Below are 24,995 nucleotides of genomic sequence, written 5' to 3'. Positions count from 1 at the left end.
TTTTGGCTGCTAAATGTTGCAGAATGAGTCGTGAAGTATTCCTTAAAAGGTAGCCCGCGTTGTAATCATGTAGACTGTGTGCTATCTCCTACACATGAATATACTGTACAAAAAGTCACGAGTGGCTCTTGTCCATTTCTTAACATGAGGTGCACTTGTTTTGGAATTTGATTCGTCACTGTGGCAGCGGAGGCCCCGCCCCTGGCCGGTAGCCTTCTTCCGATTAGCCCCCGACGCCGTCCGTCAGGAAGAAATCAACGCAGGCACGAGTTAGCCAGTAACCGTGCGCTGGCGAGGCACCACTGTCGAACACGTAGTGGGAAAGAAGAGGTCCTGATGCGCGAGTCACGGCAACCCTCGGCGGAGATGAAGGCGGACTCCGACTGGTTCTGATTTTTAAAAGTCCTTTTCATTCAGCAGGTTGCTTGCCAACGGTTGTCATTATGGCAGAGCCGTTATCCCCAGCACCCACCGCTGCAAAAATGGCGTCAGTGAATCGGGTCCGCGCGTTGACGTTCATTTTCTTGACTGTCACTGGTTGTTTTGTCACCCCGACAAGTGGCAAGGAAGGGTCCGAGGAGACCGTCATCAGTGGCCTCCGTCTGGAGGACACGGACGACATTTCCTTCATGGATAAAGGCTACTTGCGGGTGAGTGAGCGCTCTCGGATCAAATTAAGAGTGTACGGGCAGAACATCAACAACGAGACCTGGTCCAAAATTGCCTTCACGGAGCACGAAAGGAGCCGGGCGGGGGCGAGCCTTGACAGCTCCTCGGGCGATAACCACAGCCAAGAGGACTTGTCCGGCTTGCATCCTTGTGGCATTAGGACTTCAGATATCATTATATTACCAAACATTGTTGTGAACCGAAAGACGTCTGGAATAGTTGAGATAGAGGTGAAACCTCTGCGAAAGACGGAGAGGAGCAAAGCCTATTACCTTTGCATCGCCACCTCCGCACCTGCCGTGGCTGGAATGCACGACCCATGGACGGAGATCACCTGGATCTACCACGATGGCGAAGACACCAGGGTGATCGTAGTGGAGGAGAAAAAGTTCTTGCTGCCTTTCTGGCTCCAGGTCATCTTCATCTCAATGCTGCTGTGTCTGTCTGGTATGTTCAGCGGCTTGAACCTGGGGCTCATGGCTCTGGACCCCATGGAGCTCCAGATAGTGCAGAATTGTGGCACAGAAAGGGAGAAAAACTACGCCAAAAAGATCGAACCAGTCAGAAGCCAAGGGAATTATTTACTTTGCTCGCTTCTGCTCGGTAATGTGTTGGTGAACACAACGCTGACCATTCTGCTGGATGATATCGCCGGTTCAGGGTTGATTGCCGTGGTCATGTCTACCATCGGAATAGTGATCTTTGGGGAAATCGTGCCGCAGGCCATATGCTCCAGACATGGCCTGGCTGTGGGTGCCAACACCATTTTCCTGACTAAGTTCTTCATGTTGCTCACCTTCCCTGCGTCATACCCGGTGAGCAAACTGCTCGACCACCTGCTGGGGCAGGAGATCGGAACAGTGTACAACCGGGAGAAGCTTCTGGAGATGCTGCGTGTCACCGATCCTTACAATGACCTGGTCAAGGAGGAGCTCAACATCATCCAGGGTGCGCTGGAGTTGAGGACTAAGACCGTGGAAGTTGTGATGACGCCTCTTCGAGATTGCTTCATGATACCCGGGGATGCCACCCTTGACTTCAACACCATGTCAGAAATCATGAAGAGTGGATACACGCGCATTCCGGTCTTTGAGGGCGAGAGGTCCAACATAGTGGACCTTCTCTTCGTCAAGGACCTGGCCTTTGTTGACCCGGATGATTGCACACCACTCAAAACCATCACAAAGTTTTATAGCCACCCGTTGCACTTTGTCTTCAATGACACCAAGCTGGATGCTATGCTGGAAGAGTTTAAAAAAGGTGAGTTTCTTTGACACTGTCCTCATCTATTATGTAAAGTTCTTGTTGTTTTGTTCCCCTCACATCAGCCCTGCCACTGCACGTATGTCAAAAGACAAGCACACGACATTTCCAACATAATCCCTCTTGACCTTCACACATTGGCCTTTCTCCTCTCTTCGTCTTGAATGAGGATGCGAGTGATCGTGTAAGGTCAAGTGTGTGTAAATCTAAAAGTACGGGGATGCAAATAAGAGAGCGCAGAGAATTCCTGAGATCAAGGGACGCACTCTTTCCAGCCTTACAAAGCATTGACGCAGCTCCATCATTAATGAGGTGCACTTGCCACAGATTTAGCGCTCACTTCCTGTGCAGGGGACGTCTCCTTATCTTTCTCCATCACTTCTCTTCAGTGTTAATGTTCACAAAGTTTCTCCTTGTTTCAGCTGCTGCCCTCCATCCTTTCATCTCATTCTCATTCAAACCTTTTATCTATGCCCCTCTCGCCCTCCCTTTCTTCCCTCTCGCTCTCTCCCCCTCCGATTTGTGAATGCATTAGGACATGTGGGAATGGTGTGACTGCAAGACTTAAGGTTATCAGGTGGGGGCATCTTGTTTGAGAACCTGCTTAAATCCCTCGCTCTTACTCGCCTCTGAATGATGGTGGTGATAACTTCTTTTGTCCAGCCCTGGAATGCAGTCATGTGGATAATGAATAACAGCCTCTTAACACCCTCAAACCCCCCACCCCCCCTCCCCTCGCGTGTTGTATTCGCATGATGTTTACCTCACTCACAGTTTACCTGAATTTTTGTTCATCACTTCAACCCCCAACCACAATCCACACTATTTGCATCCAGGTTATTACTGGCAGAGTGTAATTGTAAGTGTAAGTGTATATTTTCCAGCTTTGAATTTATATTTGATCACAGCAATATGGTCACTTGCACAAACATTTACAATCACCACGATGCTGTTTTTAATTGACAATATGTTACTTTTTATTGTAAAATTTCTGTTTTGGTTAGCTCATTTAGCTCATAGAGACATATTCATATCAGTTTGATGCAACGCATCCTTATAGTAGCCCTAAAAACACTGAAGATGCATATGCATTTTGTATTTGTTAGAATATTCAGATGCCTTTAAGAGGATTAATTGGAGTGGAAAACAGAGCAATCATTGAGCTCCATTACCAGAATTTAGGTGTAGCTCTCCTTGCCAATTTAGCATTACATAATATACTAGCAGGGGGTTGTTTTTATCATTACTGTTTATTTGCTGATGGAAGCATGAAACATACATACGTTTTTTGAGGTGATTTTCACAGAATTACAAATATGGCATATTTATAATTGTGTCAGTAGTGCATCCCCATGTTCTGTCCTTTTATCCTTAAAGTATAATGTTATTGATGTACAGTCGGAGCAGGTATTGTCACACTTTTTAAGCGACTGGGACAGAATTTCGCATAGGGCTTGTTGTATTTGTTAGTTGATATTATTTCTGCTTGTGTGGGTATTTCACTCAACACCTTTATAGTTCGGAATATGATATTATATACTGTAGGTCTGGTTTTGATACTCTGTGTAGCAGCTGGAGCAGAACGTTGTTACGACTGAAGCAGCACCAGAGGGAATTTGCCTCCGGCCTCTTGCGGAGGTCATAAGCAACTGTTGCAGGGAGGGCTACAGGGTCAAAGTTTCCCGTCAATCTGGCTCTGTTCACACCACACTCTCCGTTCAAAGTGCCTTGTAATGTAAGTCATTGTTAATTTATTTTTGGACTGTCACAGTTGTCTGAAGTCTGTCACAAAAGTGAAAAACCTGCAATGTTACAGCCACGAATATAAGCGTTGTAGAAAAAATTGTGTTGGGTCTGAGCTTTCCAAGTCACTGGTGTCTCTGGACAGGTCAGGATTAGTTGGGGAAGCCTTAATGTGTGTAATATTTTGTAAAATAATAAATTATGACCGTATTAGACGTTTTCACAAATCTCTAAGTAGTTACAGTTTCACAGTATAACACATTCATTATGGAATTAGGGATGGAGGTACTCAACTTTTTCCACAACTGATATGGATTCTTTCCGGGTTGGCAATATCGATTAAAAAAACTGACCGATAATTGTAGTTAAAGATTTGTGGTAGCAATAAACAAGTGCTGTTATTAAAGTAGGACCATAATATACCAGCTGCCTGGCTACAACTCATAGTAGTCATTGTATAGGCTGTAAAAACGAAATGCATACAGTTGTACAAGCATGAAGAAAATGTAAATATCCCGTTTTATAAACATGGAACTTAATAAGCCTTTCCTACAATTGCTGAACTGATATCAAATAATAGTATAAGATTGTGGAGTAGTATAATGTATTCATGATTATGATGTGATGTTGTGACTAAAAAACGGGCTGGAGTTTTTTTTTTTTTAATATGTGAACAACCGGAAACGTCCGTGGTATAACCACATTCTCGCTGTCAAACTGCTGTAGCTTTTAATCTTTTATGTTTTATTGATCCACCAGATATAACAATCTCGTGCAAGTGTAAAAGGAAATGAAATAATGTAAAAGGGCAGTTTAGAATTAAACAGTTCCTAGTGCAGTCCCCAACTGTGTGTCAAAGCTTGGCTCAGGGGTTTCATTTTGAGTTAATTAATTGAGACCGACACCCTTCTGGAAATTTCTGACCCTTTCACTAATTGCGCTTTCTCGCAGGGACTGCCACAATTACTGGCATCCAGGGGTTAGTCACTCAGCTACAGGTTTGCTATTTAATGAGAGGGTCACTTTGGGACCAAATCAAGTAGCAGAGTAAGAAGCAGGAATTTATCAGCCCCCACCCCCGCTTCTCCCTCCATGACTTCCAGCATTTATGATATTCCTGGGAGTACAGTAGATGTTATTCACTCACTGGCATGCACTGGGACCAACCAACCTTTACGTGATGAGGGATGTTTGAAGAGCTTAGATCAGGTTATGCACAGCTTTTTGGCTCCACCGCACTAGGATCCTCTGCCCCTGGGCAAGGCACGACTGCTGCCAAACTTGAATGTGGGAAGGAGACTTATCCCTCTAAGGTGGGAGACACTTTCTCCTCATCATCTCCCAGCCTTTCATTGGACACATTTTGTTTTTTAAATCTTGAAAAATGCATGAATTTTCTCCAAATGGAAGATATGAATCAACAAGGATTTACAATAAAAAAAAAAAAAAAATGATGTAGTTGCTAACCTCTGGGTCCAATCACTCATGACGTTATGTAAACAGTTTTTTTTATTCCCCCCCCCCCCCCCCCCCCCCCCCCTTCTGGACATGGTATGGTCGGGACACCCAATCATCATGACATCGTCACTTATCACGGGATTGGCATCAACTTCATGAGTTGATGGGCTGCTACTCACTGATCGGAATAAGACCTGACCACTGAATGTTGTATTCAATGATTGATGTTCAGGCAGTGATTCATAGACTCAGAAACATGCTGCAATCAGTGCAATGTTTGGAAGTAAGGCCTGCAGTGAAAAAGCCTACATGTGGCCCAGCACATCTTGATCCAGATCCCTGATTGCTGCAATATAGGCCAATCTATGCTTAGTTCAGATCCAACAGGCTTCACAGACTCTTTGCTGCTTATTTCCACCTGTTGATCATGTTGGAATACAAACAGGACTGTGATTTGATTTTCAAATTGTGTTCTTCCTTCTTGGTGTTTGTATGGAAAGCATCTTACTGGAAAGTGAGTCAGAGTGTTTGCACCCTGTGGTGCTTATGCTGCAACAAGTGTTGGAATTGAATGACATCATTATTGGTAAAACCACTTAATCTTTCCTCATGAGGGATACCACTTCAAAGAACAGACAACTTCTTCTGCCAATCAAGTAGAACCCCTGAGGTTGGCCAAAATCTGTTCCAAGATACTGGTTGGCTAGAACATAAGAGAAAAGATAAGTGAAACTTTAGTGTCAAACAGTATGACATCATAAAACCTTTATTAATGGTATAGGCATGTTTCAGTAATATTATAACATTCTTAATTGTCCTTCAAGTCAGTCACTGTTGAAATGAAAACCGTAAAACAGCTCTGTTACAGTAAAAGAGCTCCTTATGTTCCATGTAATAATGAATTTACGTGTCATTGCCTCCACCTCTAACAGGCATGCTTCAAGTTTTTATTTTCCCTACCTTAATATCTAACCACTTAATATTAAATTTTTCTCTGTGACAATCACAGCAGTCACTGCAGAAGCTATACAGTATATAGCACTCCCAAACAAAAATAAACGTTTGTTTCCTGGCTTCTTTTATTTTTTATTTTTTTGATGCCATGATTCATGATGAATCAGTGGCTCATTGATATGCATTTTCAGTGCATTCAATCTAACGCCCTAACTCTGAGAGTGCGAGTGTTCCACGAGGCAGAGCGTGCTCCCTTTCTCTTTGACTTTACGAATGACTGAGTGAATGAGTTTGTTCAAATCCCCCATCATCCCACAACCCTCGCAGTTTACTCGAACATCTTTCATGCCCGTCCTGCCTGTCGCTCTGTCTCCCCAGTCAGAGCGGCAGGAGTACACTCCATCACTCCCAGAGTGTGGCGCGCTGAATAACCGAACAGCACATTCCAACAATGCTCCGAGTTTCCGAATGGTCCGAAGTGTAGCAGAGCGTCTTCGAAATGCATTTCGGAACGCACCCAATGTGTTGGCGTCTTGCATGAAGTCTTGCATAACGTCATGCATGATTGCACTTCAAATTCTGAAGTTGAAGTGTAATTTTAGAGCTGCATTTTTCTGAAAATTAGAATTTTACAATTCTAATTTTGAGAATTAGAATCTGTTGCCAACGGTCGCAAAGGATAATGCCTAGATCAGACCAGAGGTGGTTGGAGTCGCCAAATATTATTCTCATGTCAGAGTACTGTTACTTTAGAATAATCTGATGCAAGTAGAAGTAAAATGTCGTCCTCCAAATATTTATTGAGTAAGAAATGACTCAGTGAAAAAAACTACTCAAAACTAACTGGTGAGTAACTTCTTATTTTTAAAAAAGAATCAGAGCATGAAGGTCACATAAATTAAAAATTAATAATATATGGGAGTCCACACACACCTGCCACCATTTCAATATTTAAGTCTCCAAAAAACACGAACACATGCATTATTTGCTTTATTCACCTAAATGACTGAATGAAGAAGCTATTTGTTGACCAGATTTATAGTATTTATATTGTGTGCGTGTGTGTGTGTGTGTGCGCGCGTGTGCGTGTGCATGCACGCGAGAGAGAGAGAGAGAGAGAGAGAGAGAGAGAGAGAGAGAGAGAGAGAGAGAGAGAGAGAGAGAGATTAAGATTACACAGCATGGCTCGTATCCCCAAAGAAACATGTTTTACACTGATTTATGACCATAAAATAGGGACTCATTCGTCATGGTAACAGACTCTGTGAACCTAACTACCTATGCTCAGTCCTGACGTTCTACGTGTCTCCTCCCACCTGAAGCGAACACGCCTTGTCTGTTTCTTCTCGATCCCATTGATATTGAGGCACAACTAAATAAATTATTATATGATGGTATTCCCAGACTAATTTCTGATTGAAAATTATTGCTTTTCATACTCAGTCAACACGGTGGATTTGCACTGACGTCTGTGCCAATTTTGTGCAATAGTTTGTCCGCTGATGACAAAAGTCACCATCACATTTAAACAGCCGTTAACTGTAATAGTGTAAGAAAAATAGTTCCATAGGATTGAAAGTGATTGAAGTAGAAATCATTTATATAAATATATTTGATGTTTTATTAAATCATGATAGACATGCTGCGGCTCTGACTCGGACCAGTCTAATTCAGGTGTGGGCAAAGTACAGGGGCCACCTCTGTTGTTTCATCTGACTCAATGAGCATTTATCAAGAGTAACAAATATTTTCCCATTAATTAAGACAATTTTCCTAAAAATTGAGTTAAATGTATTTTTTTAATTTGATCTATTTTGTATTAATTTCGCTTATAATTCATCAATTGATTGATACAATTAAATACATATAAATTACATATAAAAAAATTTATATGTATAAATTACAATTAAATACAATTATAAATTACAATTAAATACATATACATTTAATTTTTTAAATTTTTAATAAATAATTGGTTATTTTAGTTCAATTCTAAATAATTACTTTTTAAAATGAGTGATTATATTTGTTCAATAAACCATTTTACATTTTTATTCATCATTATTTACTTTTCATATTTATTTGTCTAATGAAATATTTGGTTAACTGATTTATTGGCAAAAACTAAATTAACCTTACTAATATAATTAGTAGTAAGTAATAACATTTCAATAATTGCATCAATTATTATCATTAAAATAATTAGAAATAATACAATTTAAAATCTGTGGAACGGTGTAAGACTGGTTAGCACATTTGCCTCACAGTTCTGAGTTCCGGGGTTCAAATCCCGGCCCCGGCTGTGTGGAGTTTGCATGTTCTCCCCGTGGTTGCGTGGGTTTTCTCCGGGTACTCCGGTTTCCTCCCACATCCCAAAAACATGCATGGTAGGTTGATTGAAGACTCAAAATTGCCCGTAGGTGTGAATGCATGCGCGAATGGTTGTTTGTTTATATGTGCCCTGCAATTGGCTGGCGACCAGTTCAGGGTGTACCCTGCCTCTTGCCCGAAGATAGCTGGGATAGGCTCCAGCATGCCCACGACCCTTGTGAGGATAAAGCGGTACAGGAAATAGATGGATGGACATTGATGTTGATTAATCATTTTGGTTAAAAATGGTCCGTTTATTAATTTTTAATATTGTTTTTATTAATTTATCAAATTAAACAATTGGTTAATTTATTTATTGTAAAATAAAACAAAACTATATTTTCAAATAAAAATATTATTTTATTATTACAGTAAATCATTTTTTGACCTCATCTACAAATGACCTGGCCCATCTGTCCATTTTAAAAAGCCAATGTAGCCCTTGAGCACAAAAGGTTTGCTCACCCCTTGCAGTCTAATTGGATTTCATTTTGGGTTCCAAATGTGACGTGGATGGGACACGTCATGCATATCCCAACAGTTCCTGCACAAAATGTCTTTCTGTTGGCTGAGTACAAATCAAATGTTTTGTTTTTTACATATAATGTACTCTATATTCATATATCCTGTTACATTTTGGTCTACAAATCAATGACAAAAATATGTACATAAAATTGCTTTAAATAAAAATGTGTTGAATATTAAATTACTATTTACTTTATGAGCAAATGTCAATAAGTATGAATTAAGGATGTCCAGTTAACCAATGGGTGGCACGGTGGCCGACTGGTTAGAGCGTCAGCCTCACAGTTCTGAGGACTGGGGTTCAATCCACGGCCCCGCCTGCGTGGAGTTTGCATGTTCTCCCCGTGCCTGCGTGGGTTTTGTCCGGGCACTCCGGTTTCCTCCCACATCCCAAAAACATGCATGCTAGGTTGATTGAAGACTCTCAATTGCCCGTAGGTGTGAATGTGAGTGCGAATGGTTGTTTGTTTGTATGTCCCCTGCGATTGGCTGGCAACCAGTTCAGGGTGTACCCTGCCTCCTGCCCGATGATAGCTGGGATAGGCTCCAGGACGCCCGTGACCCGAGTGAGGAGAAGCGACTCATGGATGGAAACTTATCCAATGCGTTACATAAACTGTGCTGCGCTCGTCCTGACCTCTGCGGGGCAGTGTGGTGCATACAGGGAGATACACACTTGCAGTAACAAATAAATATTGTTAATACAGTATTCCCTCGCTATATCGCGGTTCACCTATTGCGGATTCAGTGCATCGTGGATTTTTAAAAATCATATTCATATTGCTGATAATTACATATTTTTTTTAATTGCCGTGGTAAACTAAGCATTTTTTTTTTAGCTAAATAATGGAAAAAACAATTGACAATTTATTGAAACACATTACACGAAATAAAACACCTGTACAGTACAGTACAAAAGCTCAGTCGTGCTGAGCGCTGATAATTCAGAGTGTCTCTGAACACATCACTTCTCCGTGCCTGTGGGCAAGCTGAGTGTTTGTTGACGGTGTACGTCTCGCGGTAACTGTGTTTCGTTACGTTATCGAAAAATGTGAGATAAATTGACTGACGTCTCTCTCATTGGAAGACGTTACAATACTTTATGTCAAGCCCTACACTGCTGCCCAAAAAAGGTACCTGCTGGTTGGCAGTTAGCGATGCGAGTTAGCGGAGCAAGATGCTAGCAGTAGCACCTATCTCGCAGTAAAGATGGAACTTCTTGACCAGTTGAATAAAAGGCAGATCGGCACAAGGTTTATGCCTGTTTGTAGCCATTATGGCATAAATGAATCTTCGGTCCGCTTCATAAAGAAGGACGAAAATAATATCTGGATGACAGCCGCAATGCTCTTGCCGCAGTACAATCGACGTCAACTTTAATGGTGGGTACCTTCATTTTAAATACAATACAAATACAATACAATAATTGTGGGACTGGAGAGTCATACAACTTAAAAATCTGTAAAAGAAAAAAAATGTATATATATATGGATGCTATATCGTCACTGAGGGTGTACTCGCCTGACTTTGGTGCAGGCAGCGTGGGTTCAGTTCCCACTCAGTGACGGTGTGAATGTGAGTGTGAATATATATATATGTGCCCTGCGACTGACTGGCGACCAGTTCAGGGTGTAGTCCGCCTTTCGCCCGAAGTCAGCTGGGATAGGCTCCAGTGTCCCGCGACCCTAACCAGGATAAGCGGTGTTGAAAATGGATGGATGCTATATCGCGGAATTCACTTATTGCTGGGGTGGTCCGGAACCTAACCCCCGTGATAAACGAATGATCACTGTACAAATAATTTTTCAACAGCGTGGACGAGACTGGCGAGACACAACAAGGGAAGATGCTGGGTGAGGCTGCGATGATGCGCAGCCAATCAGCTCACGGGATAAATCCACTCGTGCTCTCATTGGTCGATGCTTTCTTCCTTGTTACTGAAAGGAAAGTAAAAAGCGCTACCGGAAATGGTCCAACAAATGCAGAGGAAACTCCACCCTGTGGTGTCCTAGCCAATACCAGCCGTAGCGACACCCCTGACTTGGAGGTGAACTGCAGTACATTTTCAAAACTGCATGCATGGGTTGCGCTCGAGTATAAAGACAAACTACGCAAGGGACAGCCGCAGTGACGTCAGCGCGGTCGCTGCCCGCGCGAGCATAAAGAATCCTTTACTCCTTGCTACGATGTTAGCACCTAAGCAACCTGCTGTTTTGATCACATGGCGTCTGCATGCCGTCCGGGCGCTGCTGGACAGAAGTGGTGGAGCGGAGCATGCAATGGACTGCTTGTATAAGAGTGATCAAATCTGAGATTTTTATTTTTGAGTATCAGACACTATACTCTTTTTTCGCTGACATCGGACCGATCGGATCGGGACAGCCCTCATGTTTTTATCAGTTTCCAGGGGCTCCGTTGATCATGTTTTTTGGTTGTGGCCGTGCACGAGCTTAGCTCAAGGTGATACTACATGGTGGTACTTAGACTTGATTGAGCTAATTCAGATCAGCGGTTCTGGACCTGAATGATCTCAGTTTTTGAGTTCAGGGGAAGTCAAGTCAGAAATCAGGATCAGATTAAAAGCATTTTGAACCTTCTTGTTGGAATACCACCCAGGTGTCTACATACCTATATATATAGATATATGTGTTTACTTGCTGTCACCAGTCCAAAAGCTTGTCTGTCTTGGAATTTTTCTTTTTCTCCCATTAAGTTGCAGACTTTGACATTGTTGCAAAAGGCAACACAACTCAAGAAATAAACACAAACTAAAACATTGGTGGGAAAAAAGACAATGGTAGGCAGCTGATATTTCCGTTTTTCTTTCAACAACAACAAAAAATTACGTTTGACATTGGGTAATTTCAATGGCTGGTTTGACCTTTTGGGGTTCCTTGACCAAGTTTGTTGTGTTAAAAGGCTGGCTTTTGAATTAGCCTACATTCTTCAGATTCTGGTTCAAAATGGAATGGGCTTTTTAAGACCCGATTAGTACAACAGGAGGAGTGTGACTAAAGGCCCAAAGCATTCCCAAAGCCAGTTTGATCTGGCATTATATCTGCTCTTAACATGTATCACCCCATTTCCAGCAACTCATCCCATGTTCACAAAACCACTTGGGCAGTAGGGAGTTTGGATAGATTTTTTTTTACTTGGGCAAAACTGTTTTTCTGCAATTTCCATCCAGTAAAATGTTATGTAATGCTGAAATTCATATATACTATTACACACCATATGGAGGCGGTTATTCCCTTGACGAAGTACTTGATGATCAGGTAAACCATATATTTTTTTTTTATTTCGAGGAAGAGCGTGTTCAAATAGACTGTAGTTATGTATATAAGATACAGAATAATATCTTTTGAATTTGTGTATTTACCTATATCTGAACCCTCAAGTCAGATGTATTTATATTGCCTTTAATCACAAAAAAAGTCATAAAGGGCTTTCACAAGCCAACAGTTCACAAAAGAAAATAACATCCTCTGGTGTAAACCCCCCATCCGGGCATGGAAAACTCAGAGAAAACCCATTTGGGGGCAAAAAGGAAGAAACCTTGAAAGGAATCACAGATAGAGGGATCCTCTTTCAGGATGACCAGGCTAAATTGGATGCTGAGCGGGCAATATTAATAACATGATATGCTATACAATGATAGTTTAAACAGCTAGAGAGTCTGTTAAATGCACCATAGGTAGACATTAGACTTTACACCGATCTGATCGGCCTGATCGGTATCAGCCGATAAATAATAAATAAATAATTTTTATTTATTTTTTCAAATAATATCAGCCGATAAAAAAAAAAAATCTGTATTTTATGCTGATTGGCCGATCGGCTTTCATGTCATAATTTGCCGATCCGATCAATTATGTCATCGATCGGCTCCGCACAAGACATTTACTCCGCGTCGCCGTTGTGTATGAATCCAAAAGGTAGTTTATTTTTAGCCTTGTTCCGGTGTCTTGTGGCATAGTACTGTAACTATCTGAAGGCCAATAAAGTTTTTTTCAATCTTGTCGGTGAAAAAACACATCTTCGGTGTGGGACTATTTTGCGGTGTCTCAGACAAACAACACGCAAGTTATTTGCTGTCTGTGCACAACTGAAGTACGTCGTGGGGAACGTCATCTAAATGCTTCAACACAACAAAAGCCAGGGAAAGCCAAACGGACGCAAACTCTGGACAACACCGTCCATATAACCGGGACAGTGAGAAAGTTAGAGTAAGCATGTCATTAACAGTCTTTCTTAAAGTAATTTATTTGCAATAAAGTAATTTAATTACAGTAAGTTAGCACCCATTAATTCTGTTGATTTGACCTAAACTTATGTCAGTGGCCAATCCTTGAATGCACCCTAGATGTCACTGATGTTTAACTTTTGTCTAAAATGCTCGAGAATACTGGAGGATATTCAGTATACAGTACACAAGTATATGCAATAAATTAACAAGTCATGTAAATAGACACATTGCTCCAGCTTGTGATCGGTTATCGTTTTTTTAAACTTGCTGATCGGTGATCGGCCCCAAAAATCCTGATCGTGTAAAGCCTAGTAGATGTTTACTAGGAAGTAGTTCTCCTCAGGACCTTTCCCGGTTGGCAGTTAGACAGGCCAAAATACAGATGTTGGGGTGAAGCAGGGTGAGAACCTAGTTCCATACTAAAAGTATGGGAATACCGAGTGGTCGATTGGTTAGCACGGCTGCCTCATAGTTCAGAGGGTCAGGGTTAAAATCTCAGCCCTGACTTTCCTGTGTGGAGCTTGCATATTCTCCCTGTGCTTGTGTCGGTTTTCCCTGGCTATTCAGGCTTTCTCCCACATGCCGAAAAAGGTTTAGGTTAATTGACGACTCTTGTTGTTTGTCTGTATGTGCCTTCCTTGTGACCAGTCCAGCGTGTACAGTACACCACATCTCGCCCAATGTCATCTGTTCTTTCTCAACCCTATGGGGACAAGCACTGTTTTAAATGGATGGATGGATCTAAAATAAACATCCAATAACATGCAGTATATGCATTATTGCTTGTTTTCTGTCCTGCTATTTACTTTGTCAAAATGACTGCTGTGAAAAAGGTCAGCGAGTAGTGGCCTATAGTGACTTTTACGCTGCACTGTACTTTGCTTAGAATCTTTTTTTGTTTTTTAAACTAACACTTTATTCTTTCCTTGGCAGTCTCTGTATTTGGACACATGAATGTTAATGCCATACGTTAACTGAGTAGAAAAATAAGGCCTGTTCAGGGTAAGCCTTGAAGAAGGGCTAAAATTCCTGCAGTCTGCGCAGCACACTCAGAGAAGCACACCCGCTTGCTAGTTCACCAAGTCCCATCCCCCTCCTTCCACATTCCCCCTCTCCCTCTTCTCTCCATATTGTCCTCTTGCCTATTTCCCCCAGTGTTATAAATTACAAACGACACAAACCTCCAGGCCTAATGCCCTGCCATGGATGAGTTCCAAGCCGGACTTTTTGGAGAGCTCAGAGTCTGGCTTCATTGATAACACCGGGCACACTGTCCGTCTCTCCACTTGCTAGCAGGAGAAAAGCCTTAAACGGGGGTCTTTACAAGCCCAAAAGACACCAGTAGTGTCCATGTATTTGAAGTCTTCAATGACAGTTACAATGATTTATTTCAGCAGCAGAATACAGTGGTACCTTGACTTCTGAGTTTAATTTGTTCCGTGACCAAGCTTCTAACTCAATTACTCACGTATAATATACATTGTCCCCATGAAAAAGAATTGAAATGCCCTCCATCCATTCCAGCCCCCACAAAAACATGTTGTTATGGCTTTCTTAAGAAATGAAAATAGCACTGTATTGTATAGAAGCATAATAAACAATCAAAGTGACTGTAGAGAAATAAAATTGTTTTATGCATTGTAATTACTGTATGTACTGTAGTATTGGTGTGTTGGAAATGTGCCATTAAGGGGCGTGGCCCAGTGAGTGACATCAAGAGCGGGCGGGAGTCGTGCTGTTAGTGTGTGTGAGCTAGGGTTGCCACAAACAGTATTTGTTCTCTCAAGTGCAAGATCTCTGGGGACACGCCCCAGTGCAATATGATTGGCTGCTGCATCAATGGAGGGCATGACGAAGATGACGATTTCGTGCCGCCATGTTGGCTAACTTGCTACTGTGCTGTGGCGTGACACTGTCACCTCATTGGTAAATGAGAAAAAAAAGAGTTGCGCATGTTACGACCCGAACAGAACACATGCAGACTGAACCGAAACACTCGAACCGAACCGTTTCCATCCCTAGTACACGTGTCACCAATCTTAAACAAGATTTCCAGAATCTATAGTTGACAAACACCCCTCAAAAACATCAAAGGTTAATAAGCACGTTTTTCAAATCCATGATAATCTTTGGTCTTTTTGATGTTTCTGTCAAACACGATGTAAATGTGTCGATTCGCCCACACAAACACACGGCGGCATGGCTCTCTCAACCCAAAGGGTGTGGGTTCGACCCTCAGCCCGTGACCATGTCAAAATGTCCTTGTATAATATTAATATTATTAATAATTAGTCATTAATAATGTAATAATTATGATTTTTATATGCTATTTGTTTTTGTGTTTAGCAAGCTTTCCAATGATAACCTTTTGAAAATAGGATAAAAATTAAGGACGGTATGGGAGTTGGAATCTAGGATTTAACAAAAAGATCACACCTAAACTCTTGAGCCCTATTGTCTTAGGTGACGTTCACACTGCAGACTTCTAATGTGGATGTAATGGGTTTGCGAAGTGACACGCTTGGGCAGAAAACAAGATGTCATGTGGCGCATGTGCACAAACACGAGCCGCCATGTTTAGAGAAGTCAATATGGCGCCTCTTGTAGATGTCCTCATGACGGATTTGTGGCAATTCCAAGGATTTTGTGCAACCGGAGCCAACGTTTTATTACTGTATATCAATTGTAAAGCATCTTTTTTCCACTGACTGTTTTCTGCTCCTTCGTCCGCCTAACAATTGTAACGTTTGTCGCCTTTTGATGACGTATAGGTCAGATGAGTGTGACCTACGTGTCCATACTGCACTTGCATCAGATTCCTATCTGATTTAGTCACATTGCACAAAAAAATCGGAATTGAACTGCAATGTGAACATAGCTTTAGGCCTGGTACTCACATTTTTCACATCGTAAAAGTGGTGTGGTGTGCTCCAGTAATCTCATCACCAGACTTTGTCTTTCAGGTATGTGAACCATGTTATTTTACTGTTATACTTTTATTTTGAAGGCTTGATTTTACAGGCTACCAGATATTTTGCGGCAATGTGTCCCAAGTGTTGCCGAAAGGAACAGGAGCAGTAGTGTTGTAGAATGGTGATGGTGTCAATAAAGATTTGCATTGGAAAATACTTCTTGCCGTCTGGTGAAAAAATCAAGTAGAATATTTACACACTCTTCCTTGTTCCTCATTCAGGTTGCTTCTTGATTGGTTACATTCCGGACCCTATTATCAGGACAAATTCACTCTTAACACACCTCAGAGCACAGGATAATCTTATTGGATAATCTTACAAGACATAAAATAGTCAGGCGTTTGTCGTCGTTGGTCTGGAAGGGGCAAAATTGGGGTGGGGGGGGTGGGGTGGGGTGGGGTATAAGAACAAAAAAACACTCAATTATTTTTGTGTGTACCAGGCTTTAGTGTAAAGACATTGGCCAGAAATGGGTGCATTTTCATGTTCTTTATTCATAACGTTCTTAATATTTATCAAGGGAAAATATAGCTGGAATCGTCTTTAAAAGCTCGATCGCATAATGCTGGTCTCATGTAAATCAATTATTATTTGAAATTTTACACACATACCTACATACCTAAGATGGGATATCGTTGCCAGGCTCCAAAAAGATTTGCATTTTTCTGTTTCATTGTTTCTATTTCACTTGTGCTTTCATTGTTTTTGAGGATATACTATTTTGCATGTCTAATTTTTGGTCAAATATTTCCACACGCTTGTAGCATAGTATGGCTGTACTGCGACAAGCAATATGACACAAGTGTCGTAATGCGACACAATTGTCGTGGTTTAAGTCCTCTTCGGCCTCCCGCTGGGCATCGACACCGAGATGCCCGTCTACTGATTTAGCCGTCCTGCCATGGAGCCCGCTGCCTCGTCGGCGGCCACTCTACGCTCAGTGGACGAGGCACGCGGTCTGGGAGGCGATGGAGGCAGTTCATGAAGTGATTCCATTTGGTATGTTCACTCAAAAGATTCTTTCATTGAACAAATTGTTTGAAAGAACGCAAAACTATTCAAAACCCGTCTCAAGAATAAAACAACAAAAACTTTATTTTTTTCTGTCTCTCCGTGAAGTTCGCCTCCAAAAGGCTTGTGGCGCGGTACTTGTCTGCAACCTGGTCTTTGGGAACTGCACTAAAGGAAAAAGTAGTGTAAAACAGTAAAATGTTCGGCCTGTACTTCATATATTTGTTGTTGCAAGCATTAAAGGACCATCCATCCATCCATTTTCTGTACCGCTTATCCTCACCAGGGGTGCGGGCGTGCTGGAGCCTATACTAGCTATCTTTGGGCGAGAGGCGGGGTACACCCTGAACTGGTCGCCAGCCAATCGCAGGGCACATATAAACAAACAACCATTCACACTCACATTCACACCTACGGACAATTTAGAGTCTTCAATCAACCGACCATGCATGTTTTTAGGATGTGGGAGGAAACCGGAGTGCCTGGAGAAAACCCACGCAGGCATGGGGAGAACATGCAAACTCCACACAGGCGAGGCCGGATTTGAACCCAGCTGCTCAGGACTGTGAGGCAGACGTGCTTACCAGTCTCCCACTGTTCCGCCATTAAAGGACCACAATTTTTTTAAAAATGTATTATGTACTTTCTAGGCGGCACGGTGGCCGACTGGTTAGAGTGTCAGCCTCACAGTTCCAATTTAAGCGCGAGTGACGTTTAAGTCTAGCTCACCAATCAAACGACACAAGAAAGTCACATGACCTCACACAACGTCTTCCATTGGGCTTCCCTGACATAGGTATTCACACTAGATAAGCCTGCCCTGCTGATCGTCGTGCGTACGTGGCGGCCATGTTGGGAAGGTTGTCGTTACCATGAAGGCAACGGCGCGCTACTCTTGTTTACATTTAGATGAACAAAAACAACAGCTTTCATGTATTGTAGTATTTGTCTGACACTGTCTGCCCAAACGTGGATATTTCAGCTCACTTATAACTTAGAGAACACTGTGCAGTAAATTGAAGATGTTTTTTTTTTGTAGTTTTGACTGTGCATACACACACAGCAACATCAAAATTTGCACATTCACATTTTATTTTGTAATTATTTTTTTTAAATGGATGTTCATGCTGTAGTTAAAAAAAATTAAAGTTACTCACTATTTACTCAGTACTTGAGTAATAATTTTAGTCTGTACGTTTTACTCTTCAGTAATTTTTTGGAGGACTATTATTTACTTTTACTTGTGTCAGATTATTGTCAAGTAACTGTACTCTTACTTGAGGACAATGTTTGGCTACTCTACCCACCTCTGGAGCGGAAATCCTCTATTGCTACTCTTACGTTTAAACAACATTTTTGGTCATCAGATCAGCCAGTGTCGTATTTGCGCTGGTCTATTGTATTTTTGTGTTGAGGTGCTGGAGGTCGGGGCCCTGGTTGTGGTCCCAAGCGGAACCGTGAAGCACACATAACATCGGCGACAAGAGCTGATCTGCTTGTACATCTTGTATTAATTAGGAAACGCAACTACAATTATCTAATTAGTTTACTAATGTCAATGTTAAATGTATTAAGCGACTGAGCGCTGTTAAGGATTATGTCACAACACAGAAGGAACTAACTTCAAATTCAGAAATGGCCAATAAAAACAGAACAATATTGTACTTAATATTTTCCTGGAAGATGCATTTGGGATTCGCCTTTGAAGTTGGTAATAGTGAAAAATTAAGTCAAATAGACAATGATCTTAGTCAATTATTTTCCAGAATGAGTGCTTAAAGAGGAGGATGCTATTCATGTGGCACAGCTTGCAGCAGGCATCAGGTGCAGGTAGAGATGAGCCTGGCTTAAGTTGGAGGACAAAACAAAAAAGCAAAGAAATGAGTCAAATTTTATTTTAATCTTGAATTTGTACATCAACATGTACGTCAGCAGTGTAAATAAGTTCTTCTGAGTGGAGATTTATTTTTGATTTTTTTTGCCTTATTGTAGTCTTTACAGTCTTCCAGGTTGCTTAATTTATGTTAAAATCAAAATAATTCTCTGCGGGGGCTTGGGAAGATTCCCCCCAGAACCCCTAAAATGTTTTGATTTTTTTTTGGTCACCTTTTTCATGCCTTTGGTGTTTCCATGTCTAGTTCAGTTTGTAGTCCACTTTTCGCCCTAAATCAGCTGGAATAGGGTCTTCTTAAAGGGAACTGCTTCACGGCTAAGGAAGTTGACTGGCCCAGTACAATTGGCCAACCAGTTTCTAAACCAAGTCCTTACTGGCTGACCTACGGCTCTCTCAAAGCTACTTGTTTTAATAGCATCAAGTTCAAATTCTTAACGCATTAAAAGTGATTTGATGTGTTCCCTCAATTTCCACTCCAAGCTAATTACATAAAGTTTTTTTTTTTTTAATTCAGTAGTTAGTTCATTCTAGCTTTAAGGATTTCCCTCCAGCTAGTTGTTTTTATTAAGCTATTAATTATGAGTTTCAAAGTGTCAAGTGCATTTTGCCAAATGTGCATTTTTATGTGTTAATCTTGTGTTTTTATGGATCTGATGTTTACATACCCACCGTTTCTTGTCACAAGCAGTTATTTCAAGAGCTTTCTCGAAGAAATAGAATAAAAAGAAATAAATTACTTTTCCCATAATGATCTCAAAATAAGAGAAGCCACTGTAGCTCTAAATTTCCATAGTCAGGCTAATTGATTTATTGATTCAGGAAGGCAAAACAAACTTGTTGGCGTGATTGTGAGGAAAATGAAGCGGCAGCTGCCGCCCGTGCGTGCAGACCTTTTTCTCCAAATGAAAGCCAAACATGGACGATATCGTACGAGTAGTCAAAAAGTAATGAGCCCAATTTAATTTAATCTACTAGTAATTGAATTTCATTTTCATTCATTCATTTTCCATACCACTTATCCTCACTAGGGTCGCTTATCCTCCCTAGGGTCGTGCATTTGTTATGCTGATTGTTTATGGTTTTGTGCCTTGTGTTTTTGTTTTATTCTGTATTTTCTATATTGTTGTTAGTTTGAATGTCATTATATAAATTTTTGTCTTATGTACAGTAGTCCCTCGCTATATCACGGTTCACCTTTCGCGGCCTTGCTATATTGCGGATTTTGTTACAGTGTAATCTTTCATGCCGTTTTTTACAGCGTACAAACCCGCACTGTATTCTGCGTCCTGATTGGCAACGGTACTGTAGACCAATTTGAATCCATCTTCTCCGTGCCATGTCTCCTGTACAGCGCAGAATGCGTTCGCCTTGCTAAATTTAAATTAGTGTCCGATTGCTAGCAGTGTGACTTTAAAGTGCTTCCTGTTTGGAAATTTTCTCCCAGACATGACCAACAATGTCGACGAAACGTGCTGCACCGACAAGGGCACCTGCGGTCGCACCCAAAAGACAAAGGAAGGTACTAACAATTGCAGAAAAAGGGAGACTTCTAGACATGATAAAGGAATGTAGAAGTTACGCGGCTGTAAGGTGCCATTTCGGAATCAATGTATCTTCGGTGCGTTACATTAAAAAGGAGGAAAGTAACATCAGAACGACAGCAGAAATACGTTTTAATAAGCAAGCAAAAAGGGTTGTAACTGTCCACAACAAGATCATCGTAAGAATGGAATCAGCTTTATCGTTGTGGATTAGTGACTACAGAAAAAAAAAGAACATTTCGCTGGATACAAACATTATCTGCACTCAAACTAAAAAGCTTTATGAAAGCTTTGCTGATAGCCAGGAGGAGGACGATGCGGAGCCCAGGCCATTGACGAGTGCTGCTGCTCACCCAATAGGCCCAGTAAGCTCATTTAATGCCAGCAAGGGCTGGTTTGACAAATTTCAGAAACGCTTTGGACTTTCGTTATTTTATTATTTATTATCATTATTTGTCAGAAAATGTTTACATTTTTATTTCTTAAACAAATGTTTGGGCCTTAAAACAGGTTTTGACCTTGAATTCGTAATACAATAATATTAACATTAATAATAATAAGTACAACAAAAACAATAATAGTAATGTACTTATTTTTCTTACAAAGGTTTGAACTTTGAGCGTGTTTAAACAAGAGAGAAATGTGAGGACATGTTAATGGTGAGGTTTACAGCCTTAAAACACATAGTATAGTAATTGTAAAAAATAAAGCTTCCTACTTTGCGGATTTCACCTATCGCGGGTTATTTTTGGGTCGTAACCCCCGCGATAAACGAGGGAACACTGCAGTTATCCATCCATCCATCCATTTTCTTCCGCTCATCCGAGGTCGGGTCGCGGGGGCAGTAGCTTGAGCAGTGAAGCCCAGACTTCACTCTCCCCAGCCACTTCATCCAGCTCTTCCGGGGAGATCCCAGCCGGGAGACATAGTCTCTCCAGTGTGTCCTGGGTCGTGCCCAGGCTCTCCTCCCGGAGGGAGATGCCCGGAACACCTCACCATGTCCGGAACAACTCACCATGCGTGAAAGTCATATGTGTCCAACTCCTAGCCGCGTTATTAGGATTCACACATAGTTTTTAGGCAGGACACGCCCCTCTCCAATATTACTGGCTCCAAGACACGCGCCGCTGATTTGATTGGCTGTTGTATCCCTGTAGAACACGGTCTACTGCTTCCAGACGGTAAAAGAAGTATGTGATGGCGTTAATGTTTCCTACTAACCCTAACCCACCCTAAACCTAACCTTACCCCATCCTAAACCACCTTAAACTCCAATCCTAGCCCTAAACCTAACCATAACAAACTTCTTTGTTTTTATTTCGTACAAATGTGATACAGGCGGCACGGTCCCGGCCCCGCCTGTGTGGAGTTTTCATGTTCTCCCTGTGCCTGCGTGGGTTTCCTCTCACATCCCGAAAGCATGTGTGGTAGGTTAACTGAAGACTCTAAATTTCTGTGAGTGCGAATGGTTGTTTGTTCATATGTGCCCTGCGATTGGTTGGCAACCAGTTCAGGGTGTACCCCGACTCCTGCCCGCAGTTAGCTGGGATAGGCTCCAGCATACCCGCGACCCTAGTGAAGATAAGCGGTATAGAAAATGGAAGGATGGATGTACAAATGTGATACATGTTTGGGATGGTCATCTCGTTACATCTGCATAGCCTGCCCTTCCCTTGACGCAGGAGCCAATTATGTAGCAGTGGGGCGTGACCTGCCTAAAAACTATGTGGGAATTCTAACACATCCTAGCCCGAGGACCATTTGATAATAGCATGGAATTGGCCCGCACAGCAAGCGTAAAAAGAATCAGCGTAAACATATACAGTAGTGTCTTTGCTATTCTCAATTACACCTTCTTCATATTTGACATAATTACGCATGGTTCTATAATGCTGCAAGTGACCAGAGTATGATTTATGGCAGTTTTAAGTAACTCAGGGTGCCATAACGTGTGTATGTGTGTGTGTGTGTGTGTGTGTGCGCGTGTGTGTCTATGTGTGTGTGATTGTGTGTCTGTGTGTGTGCGTGCATATGCAACCGATGCAAGATAGCTTAACATACTTACATAGAGTGTATTTTATTATTATACAGTATATATTTTATTTATATTATTATATTTATACGTATACACTCAGTATTGACTATTGAATTACTTGGAAAATGTAGAAAGCTAAATAAGCTACAATGGAATCAGCAATGTTGCTAAACTACCAGTACATCAAATCTACTTAAATTGAGTTGAGCCTCTGAAAGCAAAATTTTTAAAAAGTATAAATGAACACTTAATTGTAAAATCTTTGGATAATCATACTTCTTACTACCACTGCAATATCAATGTCTTGGACTAATACAGTGACAGACCACAACAGAAGCCGATTTTGTTTTGCAGAGAAAATAACCTGCTCAAATAATATTCCTGAGTAACATAATCCCAAATTACACTTTTCAGCTTCATCTGCCTCATGTACCCTTGTTTTTCTCATTTTTCCTATCTGCTATCAAAATTCCCTTCATACATACACACCACATGCACACAGTTTGATCCTAATGCTTTGATGTTTGCTGAGTTGTGATAAGTAGCTTAGCTTGCGATTGTTGTGTTAACTTTGGGACATACCAAAATGTGTACATGCGTCCTCAAATTCAGTATGTGCTGGACGTCTTGGGGTTGCACAATAAACACATGAGTGTATAAGCGATCTGGAACTGTGAGGACTTGATAGGTATCTTGAATTTGTTGAGGTATGGCCAAGGAGATTGATAAGATGATAAATGGACTGCACTTATATAGCAATTTATCAAAGCGCTTTACAAAGCCTCACATTCACCCACTCACACACCAATGGGCGACTGGTGCCATGCAAGGGGCTGCCAGGCCCACTGGGAGCAAATTAGAGTTCAGCGTCTCGCCCAAGGACACTTCAACATGCGGACTGTCATAGCCGGGATTTGAACCAGTGACCGTTCGGTCACTGGACAACCCGTTCTACCTACTGAACCACAGCCGCCCCCTCCTCTGCTGTTCTATCCATTTGCTTGCTTTCCTTAATCCATACTGGGCGACACAATTTGCCAGCAGTCTTGGGCCGGCTTTAGCAGGAGGATAGGTACATAACGTGCGCGTCAAATGTGAGCGACGCATTTTAGGTTGTGTGCTCACAGTTGCGCTCAACTCAACCAAGAGAGGAACTAATCAGTTCATCAAGTGATTCCATTCAGTAAGTGTACTCAAAAGACTCGTTAGCGAAAGACACAACACTACTTGAGTCTCATCTACCGCACTGTAAAAAAAAAAAAAAAAAAAAAAAAAAAAAAAAAAAAAAAAAAAGCAAAATACTTGGTACGCAAATGAGCAGTCACACACTTAAATCTGGTGCTGGTGTTTAATATTTACTCAATGACCTATCTCATTGGCCTGGAGACTAGTAGGCGACCTGATGGTGACTCAAATCTCCCGGAATGGGGAGATCTCTGTCACGTCTCCTGGAGACTAGCCGGGTCTCCAGGGAGTCACAGTAAATACAAACATGTTTGATTTTTTCAGACTCGACAGTCTTCTGGAGACTGTCGAGTCTCCAGCAGATCTCTGAGACGTCTTGGAGACTAATTCTGTCTGCGACTGAGGAGACGGCAGGGCGAGGTCTCTGCAACATCTCAGAGATCTTCTGGAGACCAAGGAGACTGAGGAGACATCGCGAGACGTAACCATGGTGAGAGCGCAAGCCATATTTTGGGCTCCTGAGTCGTGGCGATGTCTCCGCCAGTTTGTTAGGCCCCTTATGTCTACCCCTGGTTATAAGTATATCACAGTGAAACATGATAATTGTGACTACAGCAAATCATGCTGGGAAATGCCTCCTCATCCGATTCCCTAACACGCCACAATATCTTTATATATGGCGCGTTGACACACAAACTACAAATCTTAGAAGACAGAGCAACATCTGCCGTACCGAACGATCGGCTACCTGCTATCATTTCGCAGCTCCATCTACATGCAGCCTGAATGCTGTATTTGTTTGGTAGCACATCACACATTTTCAACACATCTATGTGATCAAATTTAATAAAATGTCTCATAGGAGTCGCCTCACTATTAAAACAATTGCAGTCCATACCGAATCTCTAAAACACAGAACCTTACACCAAACATAAATGAATTTGTTGCCAAGAAAAGATCCTAAGTGTCCAGTTCTGAAAAAATGGCATCGAAGCAAAGACCTTGAAAGTTTTAATTCATAATAATTTTACATTTTTATGAAAATTGCAATTTCTTTATATTTTCAGGTTTTTTGTGGCGCGTTCACATTTTGAATTTGTATAATTTTACGCAGAACAACATATTTCAA

General features: G+C 41.6%; 1 protein-coding gene across 3 annotated transcripts in view; it reads left to right on the top strand.

The window, feature by feature from the left end:
- Positions 1–305: 305 nt before the first annotated feature.
- Positions 306–24,995, top strand: part of cnnm2b (cyclin and CBS domain divalent metal cation transport mediator 2b) — a 64,092-nt gene continuing 39,402 nt past the window's right edge. For all 3 annotated transcript variants that reach the window (XM_061679749.1, XM_061679748.1, XM_061679747.1), the window contains exon 1: positions 306–1,929. In XM_061679749.1, coding sequence (XP_061535733.1) covers positions 444–1,929 — 1,486 coding nt within the window. In that variant the 5' untranslated portion in view covers positions 306–443. The remainder of the gene's footprint in view (positions 1,930–24,995) is intronic.

Source organism: Phycodurus eques, chromosome 6 (assembly GCF_024500275.1).
Source record: "Phycodurus eques isolate BA_2022a chromosome 6, UOR_Pequ_1.1, whole genome shotgun sequence".
NCBI classification, from domain to species: domain Eukaryota; kingdom Metazoa; phylum Chordata; class Actinopteri; order Syngnathiformes; family Syngnathidae; genus Phycodurus; species Phycodurus eques.
This window is presented reverse-complemented; position numbering and strand designations above follow the sequence as displayed.